This window comes from Coregonus lavaretus (genome assembly GCF_964263955.1).
Source record: "Coregonus lavaretus genome assembly, chromosome: 3".
Classification (NCBI taxonomy): Eukaryota; Metazoa; Chordata; class Actinopteri; order Salmoniformes; family Salmonidae; genus Coregonus; species Coregonus lavaretus.
Window position 1 is genome coordinate 61,984,395 of NC_139990.1, and position 25,439 is coordinate 62,009,833.

The 25,439-nt window shown below is 40.5% G+C and overlaps 2 protein-coding genes across 2 annotated transcripts; one reads left to right on the top strand and one right to left on the bottom strand.

The window, feature by feature from the left end:
* Nucleotides 1–1,602: 1,602 nt before the first annotated feature.
* Nucleotides 1,603–16,354, top strand: LOC311112911 (uncharacterized protein). The gene is made up of 14 exons (XM_084156051.1): nt 1,603–1,642; nt 1,740–1,854; nt 2,966–3,046; nt 4,086–4,385; nt 4,689–5,003; nt 6,189–6,248; nt 6,386–6,532; nt 9,035–9,148; nt 9,273–9,389; nt 9,531–9,656; nt 9,896–9,979; nt 10,125–10,259; nt 10,462–10,563; nt 15,411–16,354. Exons 2-14 carry the CDS (start codon nt 1,803–1,805, stop codon nt 15,551–15,553), a joined length of 1,776 nt encoding a protein of 591 aa, XP_084012177.1. The 5' UTR covers nt 1,603–1,642; nt 1,740–1,802; the 3' UTR covers nt 15,554–16,354.
* A 2,197-nt stretch (nt 16,355–18,551) lies between these two features.
* On the bottom strand, nt 18,552–24,730 carry LOC311126935 (cilia- and flagella-associated protein 418-like). The gene is made up of 6 exons (XM_084158651.1): nt 24,415–24,730; nt 24,000–24,096; nt 23,665–23,720; nt 23,099–23,164; nt 20,951–21,046; nt 18,552–19,339 (listed from the first exon to the last, which is right to left on the bottom strand). Exons 1-6 carry the CDS (start codon nt 24,558–24,560, stop codon nt 19,180–19,182), a joined length of 621 nt encoding a protein of 206 aa, XP_084014777.1. The 5' UTR covers nt 24,561–24,730; the 3' UTR covers nt 18,552–19,179.
* Nucleotides 24,731–25,439: the final 709 nt, after the last annotated feature.

Here is a 25,439-nt window from a genome sequence, read left to right on the forward strand (position 1 = left end):
AATCCTGCAGCAACATGAAATGTGAATTATTATGTGGATTATAATTAATTTAAATGTTTATAGGGGTACTTTTTTATATGGGAAAATCAAGTCTGAAATTTCAAAGTGGAAATTATAAACTTCCCATGCCTTTTTAAACCTCAAATACACTACACGTTTTACATTTCCTACAATGCAGGAAGGTTCTCCTGCAACAGGGTGATCAAATTAAGATCCTACATCTGTATGTTGACTGCATTTGTTATGGTTGATATAGTATGAAGTTATTGTATTCAGTCAATCTCCAGGAAAGGATTGAGTAATGTATGTTTTCCAACAAACTTTCAGACTCAATGGAGAGCATTAAGAAGCCAAGGTCTTCTGTGGTGCTATATGATGAATCAAATCAAATGAGAAGCCAACTGAATAGAAACACAATTCTAAAGGCTGTTGTGGTGAAACAGGGTCAAGGTGTGTGAAGCATGATTCACTTTCTCTAAAGAGTTAAATAAATAGGGAGGTTGACTAGGCTGACTTGGGAGCTCTGCTGTGGTGGCTAAAGGCAGTTTGTATTTATGTCCCTAAACCTGCCTCCAGGCTCCAATCATAGAGCCAGGCCTGCACTGGCAGCTTCAATAGTGCTAATCAGATTCACTGGAATATGCCTGGGCTGTGGATGAGGAAGGTTCCACAATAACTTCCTGCCTGGCCCTCAGGTTTGTGAGGTGTCTTCAAGCGGGAGAAATGCTTTTTATTTCAATGAAATTACCCTGATGAGCTTTGGTATATGGGTACTCAATTATATTAAAGGCTATGGTACAGCCAAGGCCTAGTTCATTCAAGGTAAATTCAGCTAGCTCACATAAAGGGAAACTTTTACTTGTTTGAGGTAGTCTTTATTGGTAATAATGGTGGCCTTGCATACTGAAGTTCAGGATGTTTGTGAAGTGCTATCATAAAATAGCCTTAAATAGATTCCATTACTGTGTATGGGGACAGCTTCTACTCAACTCCTTTATTTGTTCAGACTGTCGAAGCAGACAGGCAGACCTTCCATGCCTTCCACTACTCTGGGCCTATAATTTACCAGCTGAATGGTATTGGAGTTGGTCTTTGTTCACAATCACACAAACAGTGTTTGAATTATTCTCCAGCCCATGTAAAACACAGATGAAAATCTCTTTGCTTCAATCAATGTTTAATTTAGACAGTAATAATAGAGTTTTAGTATTGCTAGCGGCTACAGCTTCTGGCAAAAACTTTCTGGCATATGAAGCTTTTCAAGTAGATGTATTGTTGTGTTCTCATGAATCCTAAAACAGGGTTATTTGGGTCAGATTCATTTTACAGGCTCCTCTTTATCAATATAAGGATATAATAGTCATTTGGGTAAACCTGTTTTAAATTGCATATGAATTTGAGTTTGTTTGTTTAATTCAACCTTTTTTGAGTGTTGTGTTGGGAGGTTAAAATGTGTTGTTGAGGGTGTTAGTCAACAATTTAACAGTGTGTAGTTGTGTGTAAGACAGTGGGTGTTTCTCACAGCCAGTCTATATGTCTGAGAAAGTAGTGTGCACACTCTACAGACAGAAGCATATTTGATTTTGTGTCAGAGACGAAGCTCATGGAAACCACAAGTTGCAGCAGTGCAAACATAAATAGAGTGAGTACACAAGTTCTTACATATAGCACACTGCTTGATTCATGATAAGATCAATAACGTGCATTATTTCTCGTTTGATTGTTATTAATATTAAAAGAACAAAGTTGTTTCCGGTTGAGGAGTATGCTCAAAGGACCCCGGCCCAACTGTTTTCTGTGAGATGGAACTGTTCAGGACGGCAATAGTTCTGCCAGTTCTGGTCCTATCTCAAGGTAACACAGTTTAATCTAATATTTCTACTTTGATTGCATTCAATTATATTATCTTCATTGGCTCTTTTGAAGGAAAGTATGGCAGTTATACTCTATGTACATCAAACACAGCATCAAATGTATTTTAGAATTGTTTGTATGTGTTGTTTGAAAACACTAAAGATATGCACATCAAAATAGTTGGCAGAGGAGTCACATTTGCATTTTCATTATGCTTCAACATCACCATATTTTAAGATTAATTTCTGTTTGTTTTTTATTCATGTCTGAATGTACAAGAGCATAGCGTTTTATTCTACTTGTTGACAGCATGTGTTGGTGTGTTCAAGCAAGGAAATAAAAGATTAATACAAAAAGGGGCTGACAGGAGTGATGCCAATTAGGTGTAGGTTAAATGCTGCATAATCTTACAGAGGATTAGTTTACTTCCCAATGTAAGGTGTTTACTGCAACAGCCAATACGATTCATCGAACACTTAACTAGCTAAAATTCAAAGAGCGCTTGAAGCAGCATAAATTTGGAGGGAATTCAAATCAACCAACCATAGTAAACAATGATTGGGTGAAACATAAATGTTTTTGTATGAATCACTAATTTGTCACAGAGTGATACATAAACAAAGTGATAGTTCAATATTAATTGCTTTCTAAGGAGGAGAGCTGTGACATGGGTTAAAGCATGAACAAACAATTATTTTGCTTCACAAAGATTATGCATTATTTGCATTGATTCCTCAAACATTGCTAGTGTGAAATTGGTGTTAATTCAACATTGAGCCACAGATGTTATTCATGGCATACCCATTTAACAACTCAATTAACCAATTGAGGCAGTTGATAATAGCTGTTATGAAAACCAATGTAAATATAGTGATTTACAGACTCCATATTACAGTTTACAAAATGGAAAATATTATTCTGATTAGCGCCAAATTCAATAACCTGTTTGTAATGTACCGCTGCGTGCCCTGGGTTTCATATAGCATTGACAACACGTAGTAGGATGAAATAACTGATTGGACAGCTGCATTAATACTCCCATCTACGCATAACTACAATACTTTTTGATTTATCTTAGTTTAGTTTGTTGTTGTTGTTTGTCATATTTCAGCCTTACTAAATACCGTCTACTCTGTTCCGCGGAACTTCTCTGGGTCGGGAGAGACTGATGAGCAGCAGACATCCAATCTAAGTGAGTTCCTATTTTTATTTAAATGGTTGGTATTATGCTAAAAAGAGATTCAGAAACCGAGCCTCCAATCAACCTACATTTGGTTCCGGAGGCCACTGCAATCTATATCGATCTTACTCTCTGAATACCACCCCACATAACTTCATAAACCCCAAATTCTAATCCCTCGTGCCCATCCAGTCAAATTGCTAGGTGCAACAAACCTCAAGCAACAATCCCGCAGAGAACTTGATTGCTTATACTGAGAGGGAAATGAGATGAGGCAAAGGCATTTTTTTTTTTACTATAATGATACAGGACACCAGCAATTAAGCCACAGTGAGACAATATTTTCATTGTTCTGAGGGTGATGATGATGTGTAAGGCTCCTTTAGTACAAAGTGGGAGGAACATCCCACACAAACATGCTCCCTCTAACACACAAACAAAAAGAAAAATAAGAAAATAATGGGTCGATTGCAATTCATGTCATAGAGGATATCAAATGGTCCAGTGGATTCAGATTTTTAAGGAAAATACTATCAAGCAGTTATTCCGTTATAATTATACTACACTAACCTGATTTTCATTCTCTATTTGTTTAAGCTAAATTAAGTGCAACATAATATCAAGGGTTAAATTGTGTGAGAAATTCCACCACATTTAAATAGGGCAAAAAGTGAAGACATGGCTGAAACCTGCTCCAGTTGAAATGCAGTACCAAAGGCTCCAGTGTCACATGGTTTCAAACCATCGTGAGTATTTGGTCCCGTGGTGTTTCTAGAATCAGGTAGGTCGCCTTCAGTGTCCCCCTCTGAATTCACCACCCAGTGACATTTCCACAGGACATGACTCACAGGATGTGGCTGCTCTGCTGAACGTCTGCAAAGAGCACAGCAAACGATAGGCCAACAAACAGCTAGGGCATTCAATGTGTGTGGGTGTGTGTGTTATGGTGTATAACATGTACTGTACATGTGGCTACACTACATGGGGAAATATAAATAAACAGTCATCTGTATTTCACTCTCATTGATTCTGTATCTCTCCATCCCTCCAGCCATATCTAACCCCCCCAGGCTATCTCAGCATTGCTCTGGGGTTGTGGAGGTGCTCCATCAGGGGCTGTGGAGGCCGGTGACCTTTGACCTTGGGTCTGCAGAGTGGGCCAAAGTGGCGGAGGACATATGTGCCAACCTGAGCTGCGGGGCAGTGTATGAGCTCCGACAAAATGGCACAGCTACTTTAAACTACTCCAGCTCAACGTGTCTGAGCCAGTGTGTGTACAGAGACCTACTGGTGGAGAACTGTACAGTGCTCTCACACACGGACTGCTCTAACCTGACTGAAATAACCTGTGGTAAGACCCTCATTACAAAGCTTATCCTTGGATCGGCATAATTGATATTGAGCAAGAGTAATAGCTACCGTTGTTGATAAGCAACCACAAACACGTTGTTGCAGTAACGCCTGCAAAATTGCATGCAATGGAACGCCATCGTATGGGTTGTCTCGAGTGTTTTGTGGCCACTTTGCAACAACTTCCTCCCTACAGCACACTTCCATGTTCAAGCTGCTTTTTAATGACCCTAAGTGAGGCCCACCTTCTATCGAGGTTAACTGATGATCTATGAACTGATTGGTTGATCTGTCCATTCCTCAGGGCACCAGGCCGTGCGATTGGCTGGAGGAAAACACCACTGTGAGGGACGGGTGGAGTTGTGGAGACAGGAAAAATGGGGAACGGTGTGTGACGATAGTTGGGACCTGAGCGATGGGGGCGTGGTCTGTGCTCAATTGGGCTGTGGCTCTGCCCTAAATGTGAGCGGGCAGGGCGGGTCCTTTGGAGCTGGTGTTGGTCAGGTTCTATTAGATGAGGTGAACTGTGGGGGGAGCGAGAGGAACCTATGGGAGTGTCCTTCCCTGGGGACAGCCAATGACTGTGGACACAAAGAGGACGCTGCAGTGGTTTGTTCAGGTAAGCCTGCAGCTATAATATTATCATTGTCAGTTACTGTATTCACAATCATGTCATAAAAAAAAAAAAAACATTTTAAACGTGAATGGAATCTAAGTCAATGTCATGCCCACTCTTTAAAATAGCTATGCTATATCATAGTGTTTGTACATTCTCCTTAGATTCGTTTGAATATGGATAGTGCAGTAATAACATGTAAAACACATTACCATGATTGAACATCCGGTGTCTTGGTGGCGAACCAATTCCCGCTGATTTCTAGCACGCTAAACGCTGTTGACAATCAGGGTTCTGATGATTGCGAGTCAGGAATGATTTGGCTCGTGACCTTATCAGTGTGTCTGAATGGATAGCACTCAGTGTCTCAGTCACACTCAGCACTGATACTGACGAACAAGCTTCAAATCCTCCTACAGTAATGCAGAGATCAGGAGACGTGAGAGAGGTCATAAGCCGAAAAGAGACCGCTGCTTTGCATTCTAATTCTTGTTATTTTCATTAACGAAAAAAAAGAAACACACAGAGGCAGCACAAAAACACATAGGCCTAAGTAATGCATGTCACTAAGAAAGTAGACAAACCACGTCAATACCTCGTCGCAACAGCACTGTCTGAGGAAGACCCTCAATGAAAGATGTTCAACCTGGGAGCCAAGTTCCTTGGTGAGAACACATCCAAACTGCCTTGACTTCAACATAACAACAGTTGTTCGGCACTTCCATGGGTTTTGAATCTTGCATCTAAATGAACAATTTTTGCTAAATTTATATTGTGTGTTTTAGTGTGTCTAAAACTCCACTTATGTCAAGGCCATGGCTTGTTGACCATGTTTCCGATCCATTTCAAACACTTCAAAAAATAGTTCATTATTTAGGCCTACTCAAAAGGCTACATCCATCAATTTTTCAAGAGAAAACGCACACATTCCTGGCAGTAATTGCCAAATGACTGACTGAAATGTCAAACTTTTGAATAAGAGTCAGATATTGGTTCAATAGATCATTAGATACACAGATGGACAAACACAACTCCTCTTGGATTTACCATTTTTGAGGAAATGTTTTTTAAACAAACCTTTTCCCCATCTTTCAGTGTGTGTCTTGAACACTCAGGAGAAGTAATCCATGAATCTGTTATACCTTACAGTTTTCTAACACCTCTAGGCTTTTTCCATTTCCCTGACAGGAATTCCATCTCAGTCAGGCAACGAGACGGCAGAACAGAACACCCAGACTTCAACCGAAGGTACAGTTATATGCTGACACACATGACCCTCCATCTGTATAATAATACACCAAGTGTCTGCTCTGCTCATATGAAAATGTCAAGAAGAATCTGTTATCTAGTCTGTACTCTGCACTATGATTTGTTCTTGTTTCCAGCAGGCTCAGTTCTACTAGTCACCAGTGCAGAGAGCTGGTCCTCTCCTCCCACAGCTGCTGTCTGGGGCTGCATCGCATTGTCTATAGCCCTCCTCCTCACAATCATCTCCAATGCTTTACTCTTCCTGTCTTACAGGAGGAGAGCTGGTGAGTCATCGTTTTGTTCTCTCTTTTTCTTTCTCTTTCATTGCCTCAGACTCAACTGTCACTCTCCCCATTTGTTCACACAAACAACAACAACAAACATGCTATCATCAATGAGCAGTAATTAACACTGAGAAACTGCTTTGTCTGAAGGGTTTTACATATTCTTCTCAATGGTTTGCCAATTATGATAATACCACAACACAATGCAATGCGATTCAATATAGTACACAAAGGAAGTCACCAAACTGGAACAGTATGCATACCATTGGGTTGGTTGATTGCTCATTAAGAGAATCCCATCACCAGTGTTGTTTTCACACTGACTTAAAAAAACAGCATATATTATTTCACAGGGATGATAATGCTTTGAATATGTGCCAAATGTGACAGTGGTCTAATTAAAATATTTAATTGGTTTTGAGATGTATTGTCCTTATTCCTTATAAAAGACAACAAAGGCCAACAAACCTATTATCCTAGCGTCGGTACATAGAAGTTTCAAAGGCAAAACTCTATGTACAGTTGAAGTCGGAAGTTTACATACACCTTAGCCAAATACATTTCAACTCAGTTTTTCCACAATTCCTGACATTTAATCCTAGTAAAAGTTCCCTGTCTTAGGTCAGTTAGGATCACCACTTTATTTTAAGAATGTGAAATGTCAGAATAATAGTAGAGAGAATTATTTATTTCAGCTTTTATTTCCTTCATCACATTCCCAGTGGGTCAGACGTTTACATACACTCAACTAGTATTAGGTAGCATTGCCTTTAAATGGTTTAACTTGAGTCAAACGTTTCGGGTAGCCTTTCACAAGCTTCCCACAATAAGTTGGGTGAATTTTGGCCCATTCCTCCTGACTGAGCTGGTGTAACTGAGTCAGGTTTGTAGGCCTCCTTGCTCGCACATGCTTTTTCAGTCCTGCCCACAAAGTTTCTATAGGATTGAGGTCAGGGCTTTGTGATGGCCACTCCAATACCTTGACTTTGTTGTCCTTAAGCCATTTTACCACAACTTTGGAAGTATGCTTGGGGTCCTTGTCCATTTGGAAGACCCATTTGCGACCAAGCTTTAACTTCCTGACTGATGTCTTGAGATGCTCCCGAGTGGCGCAGTGGTCTAAGGCACTGCATCGCAGTGCTAGCTGTGCCACTAGAGATCCTGGTTCGAATCCAGGCTCTGCTGTAGCCGGCCGCAACCGGGAGACCAATGGGGCGGCGCACAATTGGCCCAGCGTCGTCCAGGGTAGGGGAGGGAATGGCCGGCAGGGAGGTAGCTCAGTTGGTAGAGCATGGTGTTTGCAACGCCAGGGTTTTGGGTTCGATTCCCATGGGGGCCAGTATGAAAATAAAAAAGAATAATGTATGCACTAACTGTAAGTCGCTCTGGATAAGAGCGTCTGCTAAAAATGACGTTAAATGTTGCTTCAATATATCCACAGAAATTTCCTTCCTCATGATGCCATCTATTTTGTGAAGTGCACTAGTCCCTCCTGCAGCAAAGCACCCCCACAGCATGATGCTGCCTCCCCTGTGCTTCATGGATGGGATGGTGTTCTTCGGCTTGCAAGCCATCCCCTTTTTCCTCCAAACGTAACGATGGTCATTATGGCCAAACAGTTCTATTTTTGTTTTATCAGACCAGAGGACATTTCTCCAAAAAGTACGATCTTTGTCCCCATGTGCAGTTACAAACCGTAGTCTGTCTTTTTTAATGGCGGTTTTGGAGCAGTGGCTTCTTCCTTGCTGAGCGGCCTTTCAGGTTATGTCGATATAGGACTAGTTTTACTGTGGATATAGATACTTTTGTACCTGTTTCCTCCAGCATCTTCACAAGGTCCTTTGCTGTGTTTCTGGGATTGATTTGTACTTTTCGCACCAAAGTACGTTCATCTCTAGGAGACAGAACGCGTCTCCTTCCTGAGTGGTATGACGGCTGCGTGGTCCCATGGTGTTTATACTTGCGTACTATTGTTTGTACAGATGAACGTGGTACCTTCAGGCATTTGGAAATTGCTCCCAAGGATGAACTAGACTTGTGTAGGTCTACAATTTTTTTTCTGAGGTCTTGGCTGATTTCTTTTGATTTTCCCATGATGTCAAGCAAAGAGGCATTGAGTTTGAAGGTAGGCCTTGAAATACATCCACAGGTACACCTCCAATTGACTCAAATGATGTCAATTAGCCTATCAGAAGCTTCTAAAGACATGACATCATTTTCTGGAATTTTCCAAACTGTTTAAAGGCACAGTCAACTTAGTGTATGTAAACTTCTGACCCACTGGAATTGTGATACAGTGAAATATAAGTGAAATAATCTTTCTGTAAACAATTGTTGGAAAAATGACTTGTGTCATGCACAAAGTAGATGTCCTAACCGACTTGCCAAAACTATAGTTTGTTAACAAGAAATTTGTGTTGTGGTTGAAAAACAAGTTTTAATGACTCCAACCTAAGTGTATGTAAACTTCCGACTTCAACTGTACTTTCCCTTCATTACTAGCACTTCTGGTTCACCAAAGGCAAGATGGCCACCTGCTGTCCACCCAGTCTCAACACACTGACCAAGGGGAGAGAGTCAACCTTCTCACAGTCACCACGGACACAGCTGATTACAGTGAGTTCCTACTGATGCACTTGTCCTCTTTGTGCCCATTAGGTACTTGCAATTTTAGGAAATGTCTTATTAGTTCAAGTGTCCCATTTGTCAGAATACATTTTCTCTGTGGCCTTTCATGCAGCTCCACAGTACCTTTCCCAACGGCCCTCTCAGAATGACACTGACACCGCGTGTGACTCTGACTATGAAAACTATGACTTCAGTGACCAACCCTCTGTTGCCATGGCTACTGCACTTGGTCAGTTCATCTTCATAGTTTTGGATAAATAGTACAATTGTAAAATAAAAAAGATGGGAAGTGACACGTGGCTATTAAGGGAGAAAGTGGTCCAAGACTTGCTCGCAGTGCCAACCAAATGGTCTTTTACGTTTTCATTAGTCAGGGTCCTTGACAATGGAGTAAGCACAAGCAGAGAGCCATGGGAAACCACGCAGACAGCAGAGACCTCTGACACTCCTGAGAAATATAATATTGTTGAGAGAAATAACCCTGCCATCCAAAGCCGTAAGTTACTGTTGGGTTGGGTGACCCAGATTTTTACCATTATCATATTGTGTCCATGTCTGACATGTTTCTTCTTAGTCTTAAAAGGACATAATGTCCTCCTAAAATCTGAGACTTTACTACAACCTTTTGGAGAATAAGGAATCAGAAAAGTTATAGTTTGCTAAAACTTGCCATGGTGACAGAAAAGTTGAATAAGAGCCCTATTGTAACATACTAACAACCATTTGTATGTCCAGTGCATTCACTGTTGTCATCCAGCACGTCTTCTGGGGAATGCTATGAGAACATTGAGACACTGGAGAAGGAGCTGTTGGGCTCAGGTCAGTCTAAAATGCTGAAACAAATAAACAAAACAACATTCTTGTAGTCCAAAAATGCATTTGTGGAGTCAGTCAGTGCATTTATGAAATCCATTCTCATTAATCAATGATAACATAGTAACTGTATGGAATGCTAACCACCCAGGTCCAGATTTGAGAGAAGCTGCCCTCACAGACTTGATCTGTAGAAGAGAGCCATCCTTGGGATCGAGTAGTAGTACATCATCTGGGGAATCCTACGAGAACGTGGGGATGGCTGTCGAACAGCATCTACAGTCAGGTCCGTTCCAAGTCAATATTACGTGAACAACAACAACACCTAATGAATCTGGCTGTGTCTAAGCACAGAACATAGACACAACAGCAAAGGCTTTTTGCACTACAGAACAGTACATGAAAGAACTGTCTAGAAAGTTTCTGGGAGAAAATATGTAGATTCGTAATTACTTCACTGGGAGCACATTTTCTCATTTTCTCCTCAGAGAACACCTATACACCTTCCGCTGTGCAATCAACCAGTACACACCAGGATCAGCAACAGCCTGCGACCAGTAGCTGCCACCTACTGAACAATCAAAATCAAGGTACCTGACACATTTCTGATGAGTCTGTGCATGTGTGATTCATGTAATGTTCCATGCCGATACTAATTCTCAGTCTCCTTGCTGGTGTCATATTGTGTTTGAAAATCTGCCAAATTAATTTGATGACCACCGGTGTAATCCCTGAAAGAAACAGAACAAATCATATTCAAAGAACTAAGGTAGTCTGACAGATGAGGCCATTGGGTATGGAGCATAAACCATCTGTGAGGATTTAAATTGTACTTAATTACTTTAGTTTTCGACAGATTTACTATCACAGTGAATAAAGGAAAGGGTAGTATGTCTGGCAGGCACATGCTTGAATCCAACAGAGGGAGGGAGAGAGAGCGGAAGAGAGAGACTGTCCTCATTCAGATGGAGGAAATTGCCCGGCTCTGTTATTCGCTTTAATCTACCTTTAAGCTATGGAGAGCTACACCTCAGAATGACAGAGTCAATTAGATTAGAGACACTAATACCCTTTACAGACAGACTTTACGGCATGTTGCCTATAGTTTTTACCCCATTCTTGCCGTGATAAGCCTTTTATATCTCCCGTGCACATGCCAGCAAATTTAGGAGTGGGAGTAGATGTGGGTAGATGTCTATTTTAATAAATCCATTAAATACAGTGCATTATGAAAGTATTCAGACCCCTTCACTTTTCCCACATTTTGTTACGTTACAGCCTTATTCTAAAAAAAAAATATTTTTTTATCATCCTCATGAATCTACACACAATACCCCATAATGACAAAGCGAAAACAGGTTTTAGACGTTTTTGCAAATGTATTAAAAATAAAAAACAGAAATACCTGATTTACATAAGTATACAGACCCTTTGCTATGAGACACGAAATTGAGCTCAGGTGCATCCTGTTTCCATTGATCAACCTTGAGATGTTTCTACAACTTGTTTGGAGTCCACCTGTGGTAAATTCAATTGATTGGACATGATTTGGAAAGGCACACACCTGTCTATATAAGGTCCCACAGTTGACAGTGCATGGCAGAGCAAAAACCAAGCCAGGAGGTAGAATGAATTGTCCGTAGAGCTCCGAGACAGGATTGTGTCGAGGCACAGATCTGGGGAAGGGTACCAAACAATTTCTGCAGCATTGAAGGTCCCCAAGAACACAGTGGCCTCCATCATTCTTAAATGGAAGAAGTTTTGAACCACCAAGACTTTTCCTAGAGCTGGCCGTCCGGCCAAACTGAGCAATCGGTGGAGGGCCTTGGTCAGGGAGGTGGCCAAGAACCTGATGGTCACTCTGACAGAGCTCCAGAATTCCTCTGTGGAGATGGGAGAAGCTTCCAGAAGGACAACCATCTCTGCAGCACTCCACCAATCAGGCCTTTATGGTAGAGTGGCCAGACGGAAGCCACTCCTCAGTAAAAGGTACGACATCCTGCTTGGAGTTTGCCAAAAGGCACCTAAAGGACTCTCAGACCATGAGAAACAAGATTCTCCGGTATGACGAAAGCAAGACTGAACTCTTTAACCTGAATGCCAAGCATCACATCTGGAGGAAACTTGGCACCATTCCTACGGTGAAGCATGGTGGTGGCAGAATCATGCTGTGGAGATGTTTTTCAGCAGCAGGGAGACTAGTCAGGATCAAGAGAAAGATGAACGGAGCAAAGTACAGAGAGATCCTTGATGAAAACCTGCTCCAGAGTACTCAGGACCTCAGACTGGGGCGAAGGTTCACCTTCCAACAGGACAACAACTCTAAGCAATCAGCCAAGACAATGAAGGAATGGCTTCGGGACAAGTCTCTGAATGTCTTTGAGTGGCCCAGCCAGAGCCCGGACTTGAACCCGATCTAACATCTATGGAGAGACCTGAAAATAGCTGTGCAGAGACATTCCCCATCCAACCTGACAGAGCTTGAGAGGATCTGCAGAGAAGAATGGGAGAAACTCCCCAAATACAGGTGTGCCAAGCTTGTAGCGTCATACCCAAGAAGACTCAAGGCTGTAATCGCTGCCAAAGGTGCTTCAACAAAATACTGAGTAAAAGGGTCTGAATATTTATGTAAATGTGATATTTCAGGTGTTGATTTTTTTTTATAAATGTGCAAAAAAAACAAAAAAAAGGTTTTTGCTTTGTCATTATTGGGTATTGTGTGTAGATCAATGAGGGGGGGAAAACTATTTAATCAATTTTAGAATAAGGCTGTAACGTAACAAAATGTGGAAAAAGTCAAGGGGTCTGAATACTTTCCGAATGCACTGTATACACCATCACAAAGAAATCCATTATTAATTAGTTTTTTGGCAGGTCCTAATAAACATTATAGGACTAATACAATTTATTTTCAAAATAATAGAATGGCATATTTTGAGTTTAATTATGTTACTGGTCTGTGCAGCCTATAGGCCATGCACATAAAATCTACTTATTTTGTTCATTAAACAGACAAGACACACTTAGGCTACCCTGATCACAGTCAACACACATATATGTTGTAGTAGGCTAAGAATATAATGAATTATAACAGAATAAAATAAATCATTCTTCCCACACAACTTGCGTCACGGCAACGTGTGGAACTGCTGTTATATAAAAAGTGATTTTGAAACAGAGCCCAAGGCAATCCACGTTTCATCTCTTTCTACCCTCACTCCGCTTTGTTAGGGAGCAGGCGTAGACCATAATAATAGACCTATGCTTGATTTAGGCTACATTATTGCATGCTAAATGTTTCTAATCAGTGATGGATGAGCAAACAAATAGATGAGTTACCCCCTCTACTTATTTGCCCAGCCAGAGAATTAACCAAATATACAGATTCAGTGAAACAAAATCACATTGATTGACAAGTCATAGGCTTTTGGTTGGGAGTACGCCTAGGCTGGTAAGCGACTGAGTGAAGAGGGGTATTTTTCTCCGCTCATACAGGAGTAATTAAGGCCTAGTTCACTAATCATAATTGTTTTTGTTAATTAGAAGGGTTTATTTATTTATTATTTAATTTATTAGGGGTGCTGCAGCACCCTCAGCACTCCTATTTCCTGTGGCTATGCCGTTAATGCAAAGGGATGATTAAAATGTTCAAACATTGATGTATTAGCGTTAAGGGTCGGTTCCCTTGACAAAGATTAAGCCTAGTCCTTGACATTAAGGCATGTTCAACGGCGGCACCAAGTACCTGTATTCCCCTAAATACTATCCCAGGTTTTATACTATCCCAGGTATTCCTTAAAGAGGTAGGGTTTCAAGTGTCTCCGGAAGGTGGTCAGTGACTCCGCTGTCCTGGCGTCATGAGGGAGCTTGTTCCACCATTGGGGTGCCAGAGCAGCGAACAGTTTTGACTGGGCTGAGCGGGAACTGTGCTTCCGCAAAATGGATGAAATACAAAATAAAAAAACACACACTACCCCAAAATGACAAAAGTGAAAACATGCTTTTAGAAATGTTAGCACATTTTTTGAAAATGAAATACAGAAATATCTATTTAAATAAGTATTCACACCCTGAGTTAATTCATGTTAGAATCATATTTTGCAGTGATTACAGCTGTGAGTTTTTCTGGATTGTACAATATTTGCACATTATACTTTTTAAAATTCTTCAAGCTCTGTCAAGTGGTTGTTGATCATTGCTACACAGCCATTTCCAAGTCTTGCCATATATTTTCAAGCCCATTTAAGTCAAAACTGTAACTAGTCCAGTGTATATTTGGCCTTGTGTTTTAGGTTATTGTCCTGCTGAGAGGTGAATTTGTCTCCCTGTGTCTATTGAAAAGCAGACTGAACCAGGTTTTCCTCTAGGATTTTGTCTGTGCTTAGCTCTATTCTGTTTATTTTTATCCTAAAAAAAACTCTCTAGTCCTTGCCGATGACAAGCATACCCTTAACATGATGCAGCCACCACCATACTTGAAAATATGAAAAGTGGTACTCAGTGATGTGTTGTGATTTGCCCCAAACATAACACTTTGTATTTAGGACATAAGGTTCATTTCTTTGTCACATTTTTTGCAGTTTTACTTTAGTGCCTTATTGCAAACAGGATGCATGTTTTGGAATATTTTTTATTCTGTACAAGTTTCCTTTTTTCCCATTTAGGTTAGTATTGTGGAGTGTTGTTGATCCATCCTCAGTTTTCTCCCATCACAGTCATTAAACTCTGTAACTGTTTTAAAGTTACCATTGGCCTCATGGTGAAATCCCTTACCGGTTTCCTTCCTCACCGGCAACTGAGTTAGGAAGGATGCCTGTATCTTTGTAATGACAGGGTATATTGATACACCATCCAAAGTGTAATGAATAACTTCATTCTCAAAGGGATATTCCATGTGTGCTTTTTTATTTTTACCCCATCTACCAATAGGTGTCCTTCTTTGCGAGGCAATGGAAAACCTCCAATGTCTATGGTTGAATCCGTTTGAAATTCACTACTTGACTGAGGGACCTTACAGATAATTGTACGTGTGGGGTACAGAGATGAGGTAGTCATTCAAAAATCATTTTAAACACTATTATTGCACACAGAGTAAGTCCATGCAACTTATTAAGCACATTTTTACTCCTGAACTTATTTAGGCTTGCCATAACAAAGATTAAATACCTATTGACTCACGACATTTCCGCTTTTCATTTTTAATGAATTTGTTAAAATGTCTACAAACATAATTCCACTTTGACATTATGGGGTATTGTGTGTAGGCCAGTGACACATCATCTCAATTTAATCACTTTTAAATTCAGGCTGTGTAACAACAAAATATGGAAAAAGTCGAGGGGTGTGAATACTTTCTGAAGGCATTGTAGATGCAATTGCTGAAAACATGTAGCCTATTGTGGATGTATGTAAATGGTAATGTGAGTTTTTTATACAGATGATTCAAGCAGCTCATCTTCCTCTGCGCTTTATGAGAACATAGAAGTCCAAGATGAAGAGGGGATTGGTGCTCTTACCGTGAAGGAAGACCCGGACCAGTCTCTTTCCGATAGCGACTACGATGACATAACAAATTACTAGTATTTCATCAAACATAGCAGTGAATTGAGAACTATAAAACGGAGTCATTTACATTTTAGCAGATGCTATTATCCAGAACAACATACAAGAGCAATTAAGGTTAATTGCCTTGCTCAAGGGCACAGACAGATTTCTTTTCACCTAGTTAGCTACTGCCCCAATGGTCTTAAACCCCTTTGCTTCTCCACTGCACAGAATGACCAGCATTGTGAACAAACAACACTGTCACTGATATTGATTAATAAGGTGACCTGAGCCACACAACGCACAGTCAATGCACATCAAACTTTTTAAACTTGAAATTCAATTGTGTTAATATTATCAAGGAGAAAAAGCAACACATTTGCATGCAACATTTATTCAACTATGACTTGATGTGAATAGCCTAGTGCAGGGGTGTCAAACGTCCGGCCCGCGGGCCGGATCAGGCCCGCAAACGGGTTTAATCCGGCCCGCGAGATGATTTTGAAAAATAAAAATAAAAATAAAAAATAATAATAATAATAATTTTGTAAAGTATAAAAATGCGCTGCAATTTTTCAATAAAATAAACTGCTGTTCCAATTGCGTCCATTGGATGGCGCAATAGCAATTGTGTTAAGCAAGCAAACTGTTTATACCGGGGCAGAGCAAGTAGGTCAAGCACGTGCAGCCAATGAGCTACTTTGTTTTGCCCGCGATATTTATTACGGCTTCTACTTTTAACATTATGTTCTTTGGCACCCTCATTGCCCCAATATGTCTCTGTCAAAAAAGAGAAAAGTGGACGCAGAGTGCAGAGTGTTCCAAGAAAAATTGTCATCCTATTTATTCACGGAATTGAATGGGAAAGCTGTATGTTTGGTGTGTTCAGAGCATGTTGCAGTGCTGAAAGAATATAACCTTCGTCGCCACTATGTGAGTCTTCATGCCGACAAATATGACAACTTTCAAGGACAGCGGAGATGAGAGAAGGTGAATGAACTGTTGGCAGGTCTGAAGAAACAGCAGTCTGTTTTTACTCACAGCCGAGACATCAGTGACACTGCAGTGAAAGCTAGCTACCTCATTGCTAATGAAATCGCAGTGGCTTCAAAACCATTTAGTGAGGGTGAATTTGTAAAAACATGCATGATGAAGGCAGCGGAGATTGTGTGCCCTGAAAAGCGGCAGGCTTTTGCAAATATCAGCCTGACAAGAAACACAGTTGCAGACAGGATTTCCGATCTTTCAGTGGATTTGGACAGCCAGTTGAAGCAAAAAGTAAAGTCATTTATTGCGTTTTCGGTTGCAATTGATGAAAGCACGGACATTACAGATGTTGCACAACTGGCCATTTTCATCCGCGGAGTTGATGACACATTGACCGTCACCGAGGAGTTCGTGGAGTTGGTGCCGATGACAGATACAACGACAGCAGCTGATATTTTTACCGCACTCGTCGGCGCGCTGTGGACTGAGTGGACTGGTCCCGCGCTGTCAGCCTGGCTACAGATGGTGCGCCCTCAATGATCAGGAAAAAAGCAGGCGTTGTGACAAAGTTCAGAGAGAAAGTGCAATCTGCAAATGGAGGACGTGATTTTTTGACTTTTCACTGTATTTTGCACCAGGAGGCTTTGTGTTGCAAGTCATTAAAGATGGATAACGTCATGAAGGTGGTCATCCAAACTGTTAATTTCATCCGATCCAGAAGCCTGAATCACCGTCAGTTTGACAGCCTTCTCAGAGAGAAAGACCACATCTATGGCCTGCCATACCACACTGAGGTAAGATGGTTAAGCCGAGGTGCTGTGCTGAGGCGTTTCTTTGATTTACGAGAAGAAATTGAACAGTTCATGGAAGAAAAGGGCAAACCAGTGTTAGAATTTCATTCCGCAGAATGGATGCAGGACCTTGCATTTATGGTGGATGTTACAGAGCACCTGAATAACTTGAACAAACAGCTGCAAGGGCGCAACAAAGTTGTCACGCAGTATTATGACAGCATACGTTCTTTCAAGTTGAAATTGTCATTGTGGGAGACGCAACTTGCCGGTGGTGATGCAGCTCACTTCCCCTGTCTGAAAAATGTGTGCGCAACCCAACATGTGGCAGACATGAAGCTATTCTTGACTCTGTGGTTCTTGCACTTGTTTGGGGAACAGGATTTCATTATTTTTATCTACATTTCTGCCTGAGAAACGACACCCTGATATAGTTCTGTGATCTGTGAAACAGTTCTGTTAATCACTGAGGCATTGTGTGTTTGTGTGTTCTTTGTCCTCAGAACTTTCAAATAACTTGAGGTGTTTTATGATTAATAGTGATGTTGTGCTTTTGGACACTGTCCTCAGGCTCCAGCTTTATGTTTATATATGTTTTTATGTTGATGTGCTATTGTTTTTAATTGATTTTATTTTATTTGTATATTTAACCTATTCTTGACTCTGTGGTTCTTGCACTTGTTTGGGGAACAGGATTTCATTATTTTTATCTACATTTCTGCCTGAGAAATGACACCCTGATATAGTTCTGTGATCTGTGAAACAGTTCTGTTAATCACTGAGGCATTGTGTGTTTGTGTGTTCTTTTTCTTTAGAATTTTCAAATAAACTTGACGTGTTTTATGATTAATAGTGATGTTGTGCTTGTACTATTTTGGACACACTGTCCTCAGGCTCCAGCTTTATGTTGTATGTTGATCGTATTAAAACAAAGAAAACAATCTGAAGTTGTTGTTTTTAAGTTATATATACACCATGATTTTTCCGGTCCAGCCCACTTGGGAATAGATTTTCCTCCATGTGGCCCCTGAGCTAAAATGAGTTTGACACCCCTGGCCTAGTGTATACACGCATATGCAGATGTTATGTACATAATATGAGCACATGTTTTACAATCCAAAATATCTACTTGATATCTATATCTACTCACTGACTGGGTTATCACAACAAATCCCACGAATGTCTTTGGAAGTTGGTTCCCTAATGATGAATGAATTAGTAGATATTTAATAAACTATCCACAGACTACTTCATTTGATTATGATTCATTTATAAAGTATCAACTACTAGATTGTCAGAGTGAAGTAATGCTTTTATGGTTCATGTTATGTCTAAATGTGTAGCACAGATGCAACAGGAAAGATTTGCGTCATTTAACTTCCCACTAACCTCACCTTCATATTATACACAATACATGAATGGTAAGATCATAAATCCCTTAAAACAGAGAATGCATTTTACTCAAAGGGTCAGAAGAGGAAATAAACAAAGGACACAGGAGATAGAAACTAAAAGGAGGAAAGGCTACAGAAAAGCATGTAACAGCATTGTATATGAAATACTACCAGATAATGGAATGACTTCATTACTATTTCTTTTTAGTTTTACATAAAATACTCATTCAATTTAGCCTCGTCTTTTCTAAGTACCGTTTTCACACAAGTATGGTCTGGCATATACCTGCTCTTAAAACTGAGCTAGCTAAAATCACATCTCTAAAGATAGCAGAAGACCTACCTTGTTAATTTACCTTTAAACCCAGAACACACTAAATGTAACGCATAGAAAGACCTACATAATTCTCAAGGCAGAAAAATGTGTTGGGATGTCTATAACAAGTAACTGCAAAGTGGTGTGTGTGTGTGTGTGATAGAGAGAAGGCTGTCACACATCATGCTTCCCACAGACCCACTTGAGCTGGTGCTGTTCTCTCAGGTCGGTGAGGTCTCGAGCAGAGTGCCAGCTACACTGGCAGGCATACGCTCGTGCCCCTTTCCTTCTCCTCAGCTTGGCCCGCAGCTTCTGACAGTCTGGCATGTTGTTCCTGCAGAGATACAAAGAGACAAGGCTGGTTAGCTGAGCAATGAGCAGTAGGTGAATATCTCTCACAGAATAATATTGGTATGTAGAGTTATAGATAGGATAAGTAGTACTAAATTCACAAAGTACTTGACACTTAAGTTGGTCATGTGCATGGAACAAAACCAGCCTCCAAGAACCCCTGAAAAATTGTGGAATGATTGGCAACATCACAAATATTCCAGAGTTAACCTGTAATGTACAGCTGAAGGAATTAATCTGTGTGGGAGGACAAAGACAAAGTATACAAGACACAATGGACATTGAAGTTCGATGGTAAGCATGTCCATCCTAAAGCTGTATGTTAATTTCAGCATCATTTGCACAATATGTTACATTGCATTTAACAAGCGCAATGTAATGATAAATTAATCCCCATGTCCTGTAGAGGAGCCCTGGGTCGTCAGCAAGTTAGTAAAACCACTATCTTCCAGCACAAAGCCTGAAATCACCAAGTGTCCACCTGAACAGATAATTGGTTCACTGCTGTGATAGTACCGACAGCAAAACCCACCAGCTTGGAACATCACCCACTATCACCCACTGCACATGCTCTAGGAAGACAACAACGTGGTAGGGTCCATATGAGTACTCCCTGCTCGCTGTTCTTGCACTGGATTTTCACTAGTTCTACTACCTCCATTTTGTCAACACAAAAGTCTGGATTCAACAAAGCTGTGCTGCTGCGATCCTACACTATGAAAAAAATTACATTAAAAGCACTAGCTACAGAATATTTTAGAATGAAAGGAAGCCTGTTCACAAAGCATACGCTGCTCCCGAGTGCCATAATTTACCTGCACCAAAATACCAACAACATTGTGGCTGCAATAGCCTTTGTTGTTTTTCTATTTGAAAATGTTTTTCTCTCATTTGAGCACAGCCCTTCTGTCTATCGTCTTTCTTAGTTTTCATTTCAAGTCGACTCTCACCAGTAGTATCAAATTAGTGTAGCCTAGAATAATGTAATTCCTGTCTTGGTGTTAATACCCACGCCTGCCTACTTACAGCTCTACTGCTATGACGTCTTCCACTTCACTGCATTAACTTAGCTTAAGTGTCAGTCTGTGTCATCATGGGCACGCTCTCTGTCAGTGAACCAACACAATATTGAACCAGAGAGGCACCCAAGGTGGCATTACTGTGTTGTTTGACTGCCTTTCTACCTTTCTAATGTCTGTCTCCATCCACTACTACCAGTTGTCCTATGAAAATCCTATCTGCCATGCACCGATCTCAGAGCATGGTTTTAAAAAAGTCTTAAATTAAACCACTGTGTATTCATACTCACTTTGGCAAAAAGTTACCCGTTTCTCTGAAAGGGTGGATATCAATCAAGGTTAAAGTCATAATCCCCACTTAAAAGGCCTTTTACATTAAGAATCAAATGAAGATTATTCCAGTTTATTTTCACAAAGTTCTAAAATAAAAGGTATACACTGCCCTCTTCTGTTCAAATCTGAGACATTTGGGATTTGTGGTTTTCTGTAACAACTTCAAACTTGTTTCAAGATAATAACAATATTTAAATTGTTACCCCATAAAGATACATCAGGCCCAATGAGAGGAGGCTCACCTTAAGAAGAGGTAATCACAAGAGGGGTCCCATTCATGATCGTCAAACATGGCCACCCGAAAGTCACAGGAGATACATCTCAGCTGGTCACATGACCTGTCAGCACAGGTTAAACAATGAGTCAAATTAAAATGTGATCCACGCTTGTGACCACGGCCCGCTGATGATTTATTTGCCACACTTACATATGTATGTATGTATGTATGTACAGTTGAAGTCATTAAAACTCGTTTTTCAACCACTCCACAAATTTCTTGTTAACAAACTATAGTTTTGGCAAGTCGGTTAGGACATCTACTTTGTGCATGACACAAGTGATCTAACAATTGTTTACAGATTATTTCACTTATAATTCACTGTATCACAATTCCAGTGGGTCAGAAGTTTACATACACTAAGTTGACTGTGCCTTTAAACAGCTTGGAAAATTCCAGAAAATGATGTCATGGCTTTAGAAGCTTCTGATAGGCTAATTGACATCATTTGAGTCAATTGGAGGTGTACCTGTGGATGTATTTCAAGGCCTACCTTCAAACTCAATGCCTCTTTGCTTGACATCATGGGAAAATCAAAAGAAATCAGCTAAAACCTCAGAAAAAATATGGTAGACCCCCACAAGTCTAGTTCATCATTGGGAGCAATTTCCAAATGCCTGAAGGTACCACGTTCATCTGTACAAACAATAGTACGCAAGTATAAACACCATGGGACCACGCAGCTGTCATACCGCTCAGGAAGGAGACGTGTTCTGTCTCCTTGAGATGAACGTACTTTGGTGCGAAGAGTGCAAATTAATCCCAGAACAACAGTAAAGGACCTTGTGAAGATGCTGGAGGAAATAGGTACAAAAGTATCTATATCCACAGTAAAACGAGTCCTATATTGACATAACCTGAAAGGCCGCTCAGCAAGGAAGAAGCAACTGCTCCAAAACAGCCACAAAAAAGCCAGACTACGGTTTGCAACTGCACATGGGGACAAAGATCTTACTTTTTGGAGAAATGTCCTCTGATCTGATGAAACAAAACTAGAACTGTTTGGCCATAATGACCATCGTTATGTTTGGAGGAAAAAGGGGGCTGCTTGCAAGCCGAAGAACACCATCCCAACGTGAAGCACGGGGGTGGCAGCATCATGCTGTGGAGGTGCTTTGCTGCAGGAGGGACTAGTGCACTTCACAAAATAGATGGCATCACGAGGAAGGAAAATTATGTGGATATATTGAAGCAACATCGCAAGACATCAGTCAGGAAGTTAAAGCTTGGTCGCAAATGGGTCTTCCAAATGGACAATGACCCCAAGCATACTTCCAAAGTTGTGGCAAAATGGCTTAAGGACAACAAAGTCAAGGTATTGGAGTGGCCATTACAAAGCCCTGACCTCAATCCTATAGAACATTTGTGGGCAGAACTGAAAAAGCATGTGCGAGCAAGGAGGCCTACAAACCTGACTCAGTTACACCAGCTCAGTCAGGAGGAATGGGCCAAAATTCACCCAACTTATTGTGGGAAGCTTGTGTAAGGCTACCCCAAACGTTTGACCCAAGTTAAACAATTTAAAGGCAATGCTACCAAATACTAGTTGAGTGTATGTAAACTTCTGACCCACTGGGAATGTGATGAAATAAATAAAAGCTGAAATAAATCATTCTCTCTACTATTATTTTGACATTTCACATTCTTAAAATAAAGTGGTGATCTTAACTGACCTAAAACAGGGAATTTTTACTAGGATTAAATGTCAGGAATTGTGAAAAACTGAGTTTAAATGTATTTGGCTAAGGTGTATGTAAACTTCCGACTTCAACTGTATATACACACACATACATATATATTTTATTGTTGAACATAAAATACCTAAAAAACACTAGCAAATCAGCTCCAAGGGATTTTAATTTTGGAAATCTGTTGCAAAGTATTCCCATGCATAATAGAGAGATATACAGTATGTGATCATACGCAAAGCAAGGTTTGAAATTAGTCTGTTTTAGTTCAGTATTATATCCGTTTGGGCTTCTTGTGGTCAATTTGCAGTTTACTAATTATGTCGTCGTCCCCCCCCACCCCCACCATCCACTCAAGAAAAAAAATTGCCCCGCGGATTAATCTAGTTGATGATCGCTGCAATTCCATTTAACAGCACTTTTACCTTTGTGAAACAGCTGTTCCTACACCATTTGCAATGGAACTTCCACCAAGGTAAACAGGGCAGCACCTGCTCACATAAGAACAAATGGGGATGGAAAGAGAGCTTTTATCAAATACATGCTTTACCAAAGGCTCACTACTAGACTTTATGGCTTCCCATGAATTACCATTTTGGTCTGCCTAAGATAATGACAACTGTAAAACATACAGTAACATTGAAAGCATGCAACAGAGATATACAGATGTCTTATTAGATTTACTGAGTTTCAATAATAACGTAATATGAACACAATTGATTTTTGGAAGTATAACACTGACAGAATGATACAGCCAGATATTCTGATTCAACAGGCTGCAACACAAAATAACCCGTTGTCGGCAGGATTCGAACCTGCGCGGGAAGATCCCAATAGATTTCTAGTCTATCGCCTTAACCACTCGGCCACGACAACTACTTACGTTCACATTTACTCGGCCAGAAGAACTACCTACACACAAATGAACAAGTGTTGTTCTTCAAAGTTGAGTTGTTATCTAGCTTGCTAGCTACTTGATTGGCAAACTTACTTTCTTGTTGACTGTGGCAATGACTTCCTCTTCGTCGTTTTAGGAAGCTGTCCTGTCTGCAAATGTGTGAAGTTAAGCACATATGAGACTACCTAGGGGCCAGCCCTTTTGCAATGCAACGTTAGCTAATGCATTGGAGTCAGAAGGTCAAAGATGATAGCAACCTTCCCATTGGAAAAAGGCTAAAAACAATCCAACATAGCCTTGTATTTATCTCATTATAACTAACTAATACATCCGTGTGATATCCAGCCAGCTAACGTTAGCTAGCTACTGGACAGTTAGCTAAAAAACAGCATTCAACATTGTAAGGCGATGTAACGTTATTTACTCACGTTTAGCTCAAGATAATCAAAGTCATCGTCAAGTAGGTCCTCAAGAAGGGCATCTATATCTTCGCTGTCAGTTTTTCTGGGTGTATCATCAGTGGTGCTGACGGTGTGAAGCGAGGAACAGTTTTAGCAAGCTAACGTTACCTAGCTAACTATTAACGGGTTCGCTAGCTAACGTTAGTTAACTACATGATTTAGCTAGCAAGCTTGGTGAAATAACAATGCAATTTGGGAAGGCTGGCGTTTGCAACTAATTAGCTAACGTTACATAACATCGTTAGTTACATTGCATAAGCTTCCACTGCGTCAATCATGGTCAACAACTTGGTTTGCTAACCTTGCTTGCTAACGTTAGTCCATTTCCACGTACTAGCTATCGTTAACGTTAGCCTGTTAACACTTGCATTTTACTACGCACCAGTGTTTTCTTTCTCTCCCAGTTTGCATTAAACATTTCCCAGCCGTCGATAAATCTGAAGGAGCTTGAAGTTGTGGCGTCAACGAAACATTGCGACAGAACTTTGTTTCAACCTCATCTAGCAATTCGTCCAAATCGTCCGCCATGGCTTCAGGGTACTGCTACTTATTGACTGTTGTCATGAACAGGAGTGATTGATTAACAGGCGTAACCTCATTTCAAGTAGGTAAAGATTGATACTTTGTAACTAGCGATACAACAACATATACTGGCTATCTGTGATACAATGTAACCTCCTGGGCATTGCCAATCACAGGACAAAAATAATCCGTTGTCGGCAGGATTCGAACCTGCGCGGGAAGATCCCAATGGATTTCTAGTCCATCGCCTTAACCACTCGGCCACGACAACATCTGACATTATATACAGAAATCGGTAATATCCTACATCAATTGTATATAAAAAAAATATATATCTTAACTTTTGTTAGATATTATGATTCATCAGGCTGCAGCACAAAACAACCTGTTGTCGGAAGGATTCTAACCTGCGCGGGAAGATTTCAAGTCTAGCGCCTTAACCACTAGGCCAAGACAACTACGTCCTAATTCCACTTGAACGAGTACGGTTGTTTAAATTATTATCACGTTGGGTAGTTAGTTAAATAATTTGTTTCTTCATATTGACTGTGGCAACGACGCTTCTCAGAAATGTTACTTTATCAATGACCTAGAACAAACATTTGTGAATAAATGAATTCAACAGATAATAAAATAAGCAATATAAAATTAACATAGCATTATCAACAGATAATAAAATAAGCAATATAAAATTAACATAGCATTATAAAGAGAACATTGGTGCAAACCGTTAAAATACAGAAAGAGCAGAGGAAAACATTTTGTTCCCTGACCGGGAATCGAACCCGGGCCGCGGCGGTGAGAGCGCCGAATCCTAACCACTAGACCACCAGGGAGCAGTTGCATAGCACATATGCACGCTTCGAACTTATTTTAACACTACCT

Coding starts and splice junctions, on each gene's coding strand:
- LOC311112911 (XM_084156051.1), top strand. CDS start 1,803: ATGGAACTGTTCAGGACGGCAATAGTTCTGCCAGTTCTGGTCCTATCT. Junction 9,657..9,895: donor TAACCCTGCCATCCAAAGCC/GTAAGTTACTGT, acceptor TTGTATGTCCAG/TGCATTCACTGTTGTCATCC. Junction 10,260..10,461: donor CGAACAGCATCTACAGTCAG/GTCCGTTCCAAG, acceptor TTTTCTCCTCAG/AGAACACCTATACACCTTCC.
- LOC311126935 (XM_084158651.1), bottom strand. CDS start 24,560: ATGGCGGACGATTTGGACGAATTGCTAGATGAGGTTGAAACAAAGTTC. Junction 23,721..23,999: donor TTGATTATCTTGAGCTAAAC/GTGAGTAAATAA, acceptor ACACATTTGCAG/ACAGGACAGCTTCCTAAAAC. Junction 19,340..20,950: donor TGTGATTACCTCTTCTTAAG/GTGAGCCTCCTC, acceptor GTATCTCTGCAG/GAACAACATGCCAGACTGTC.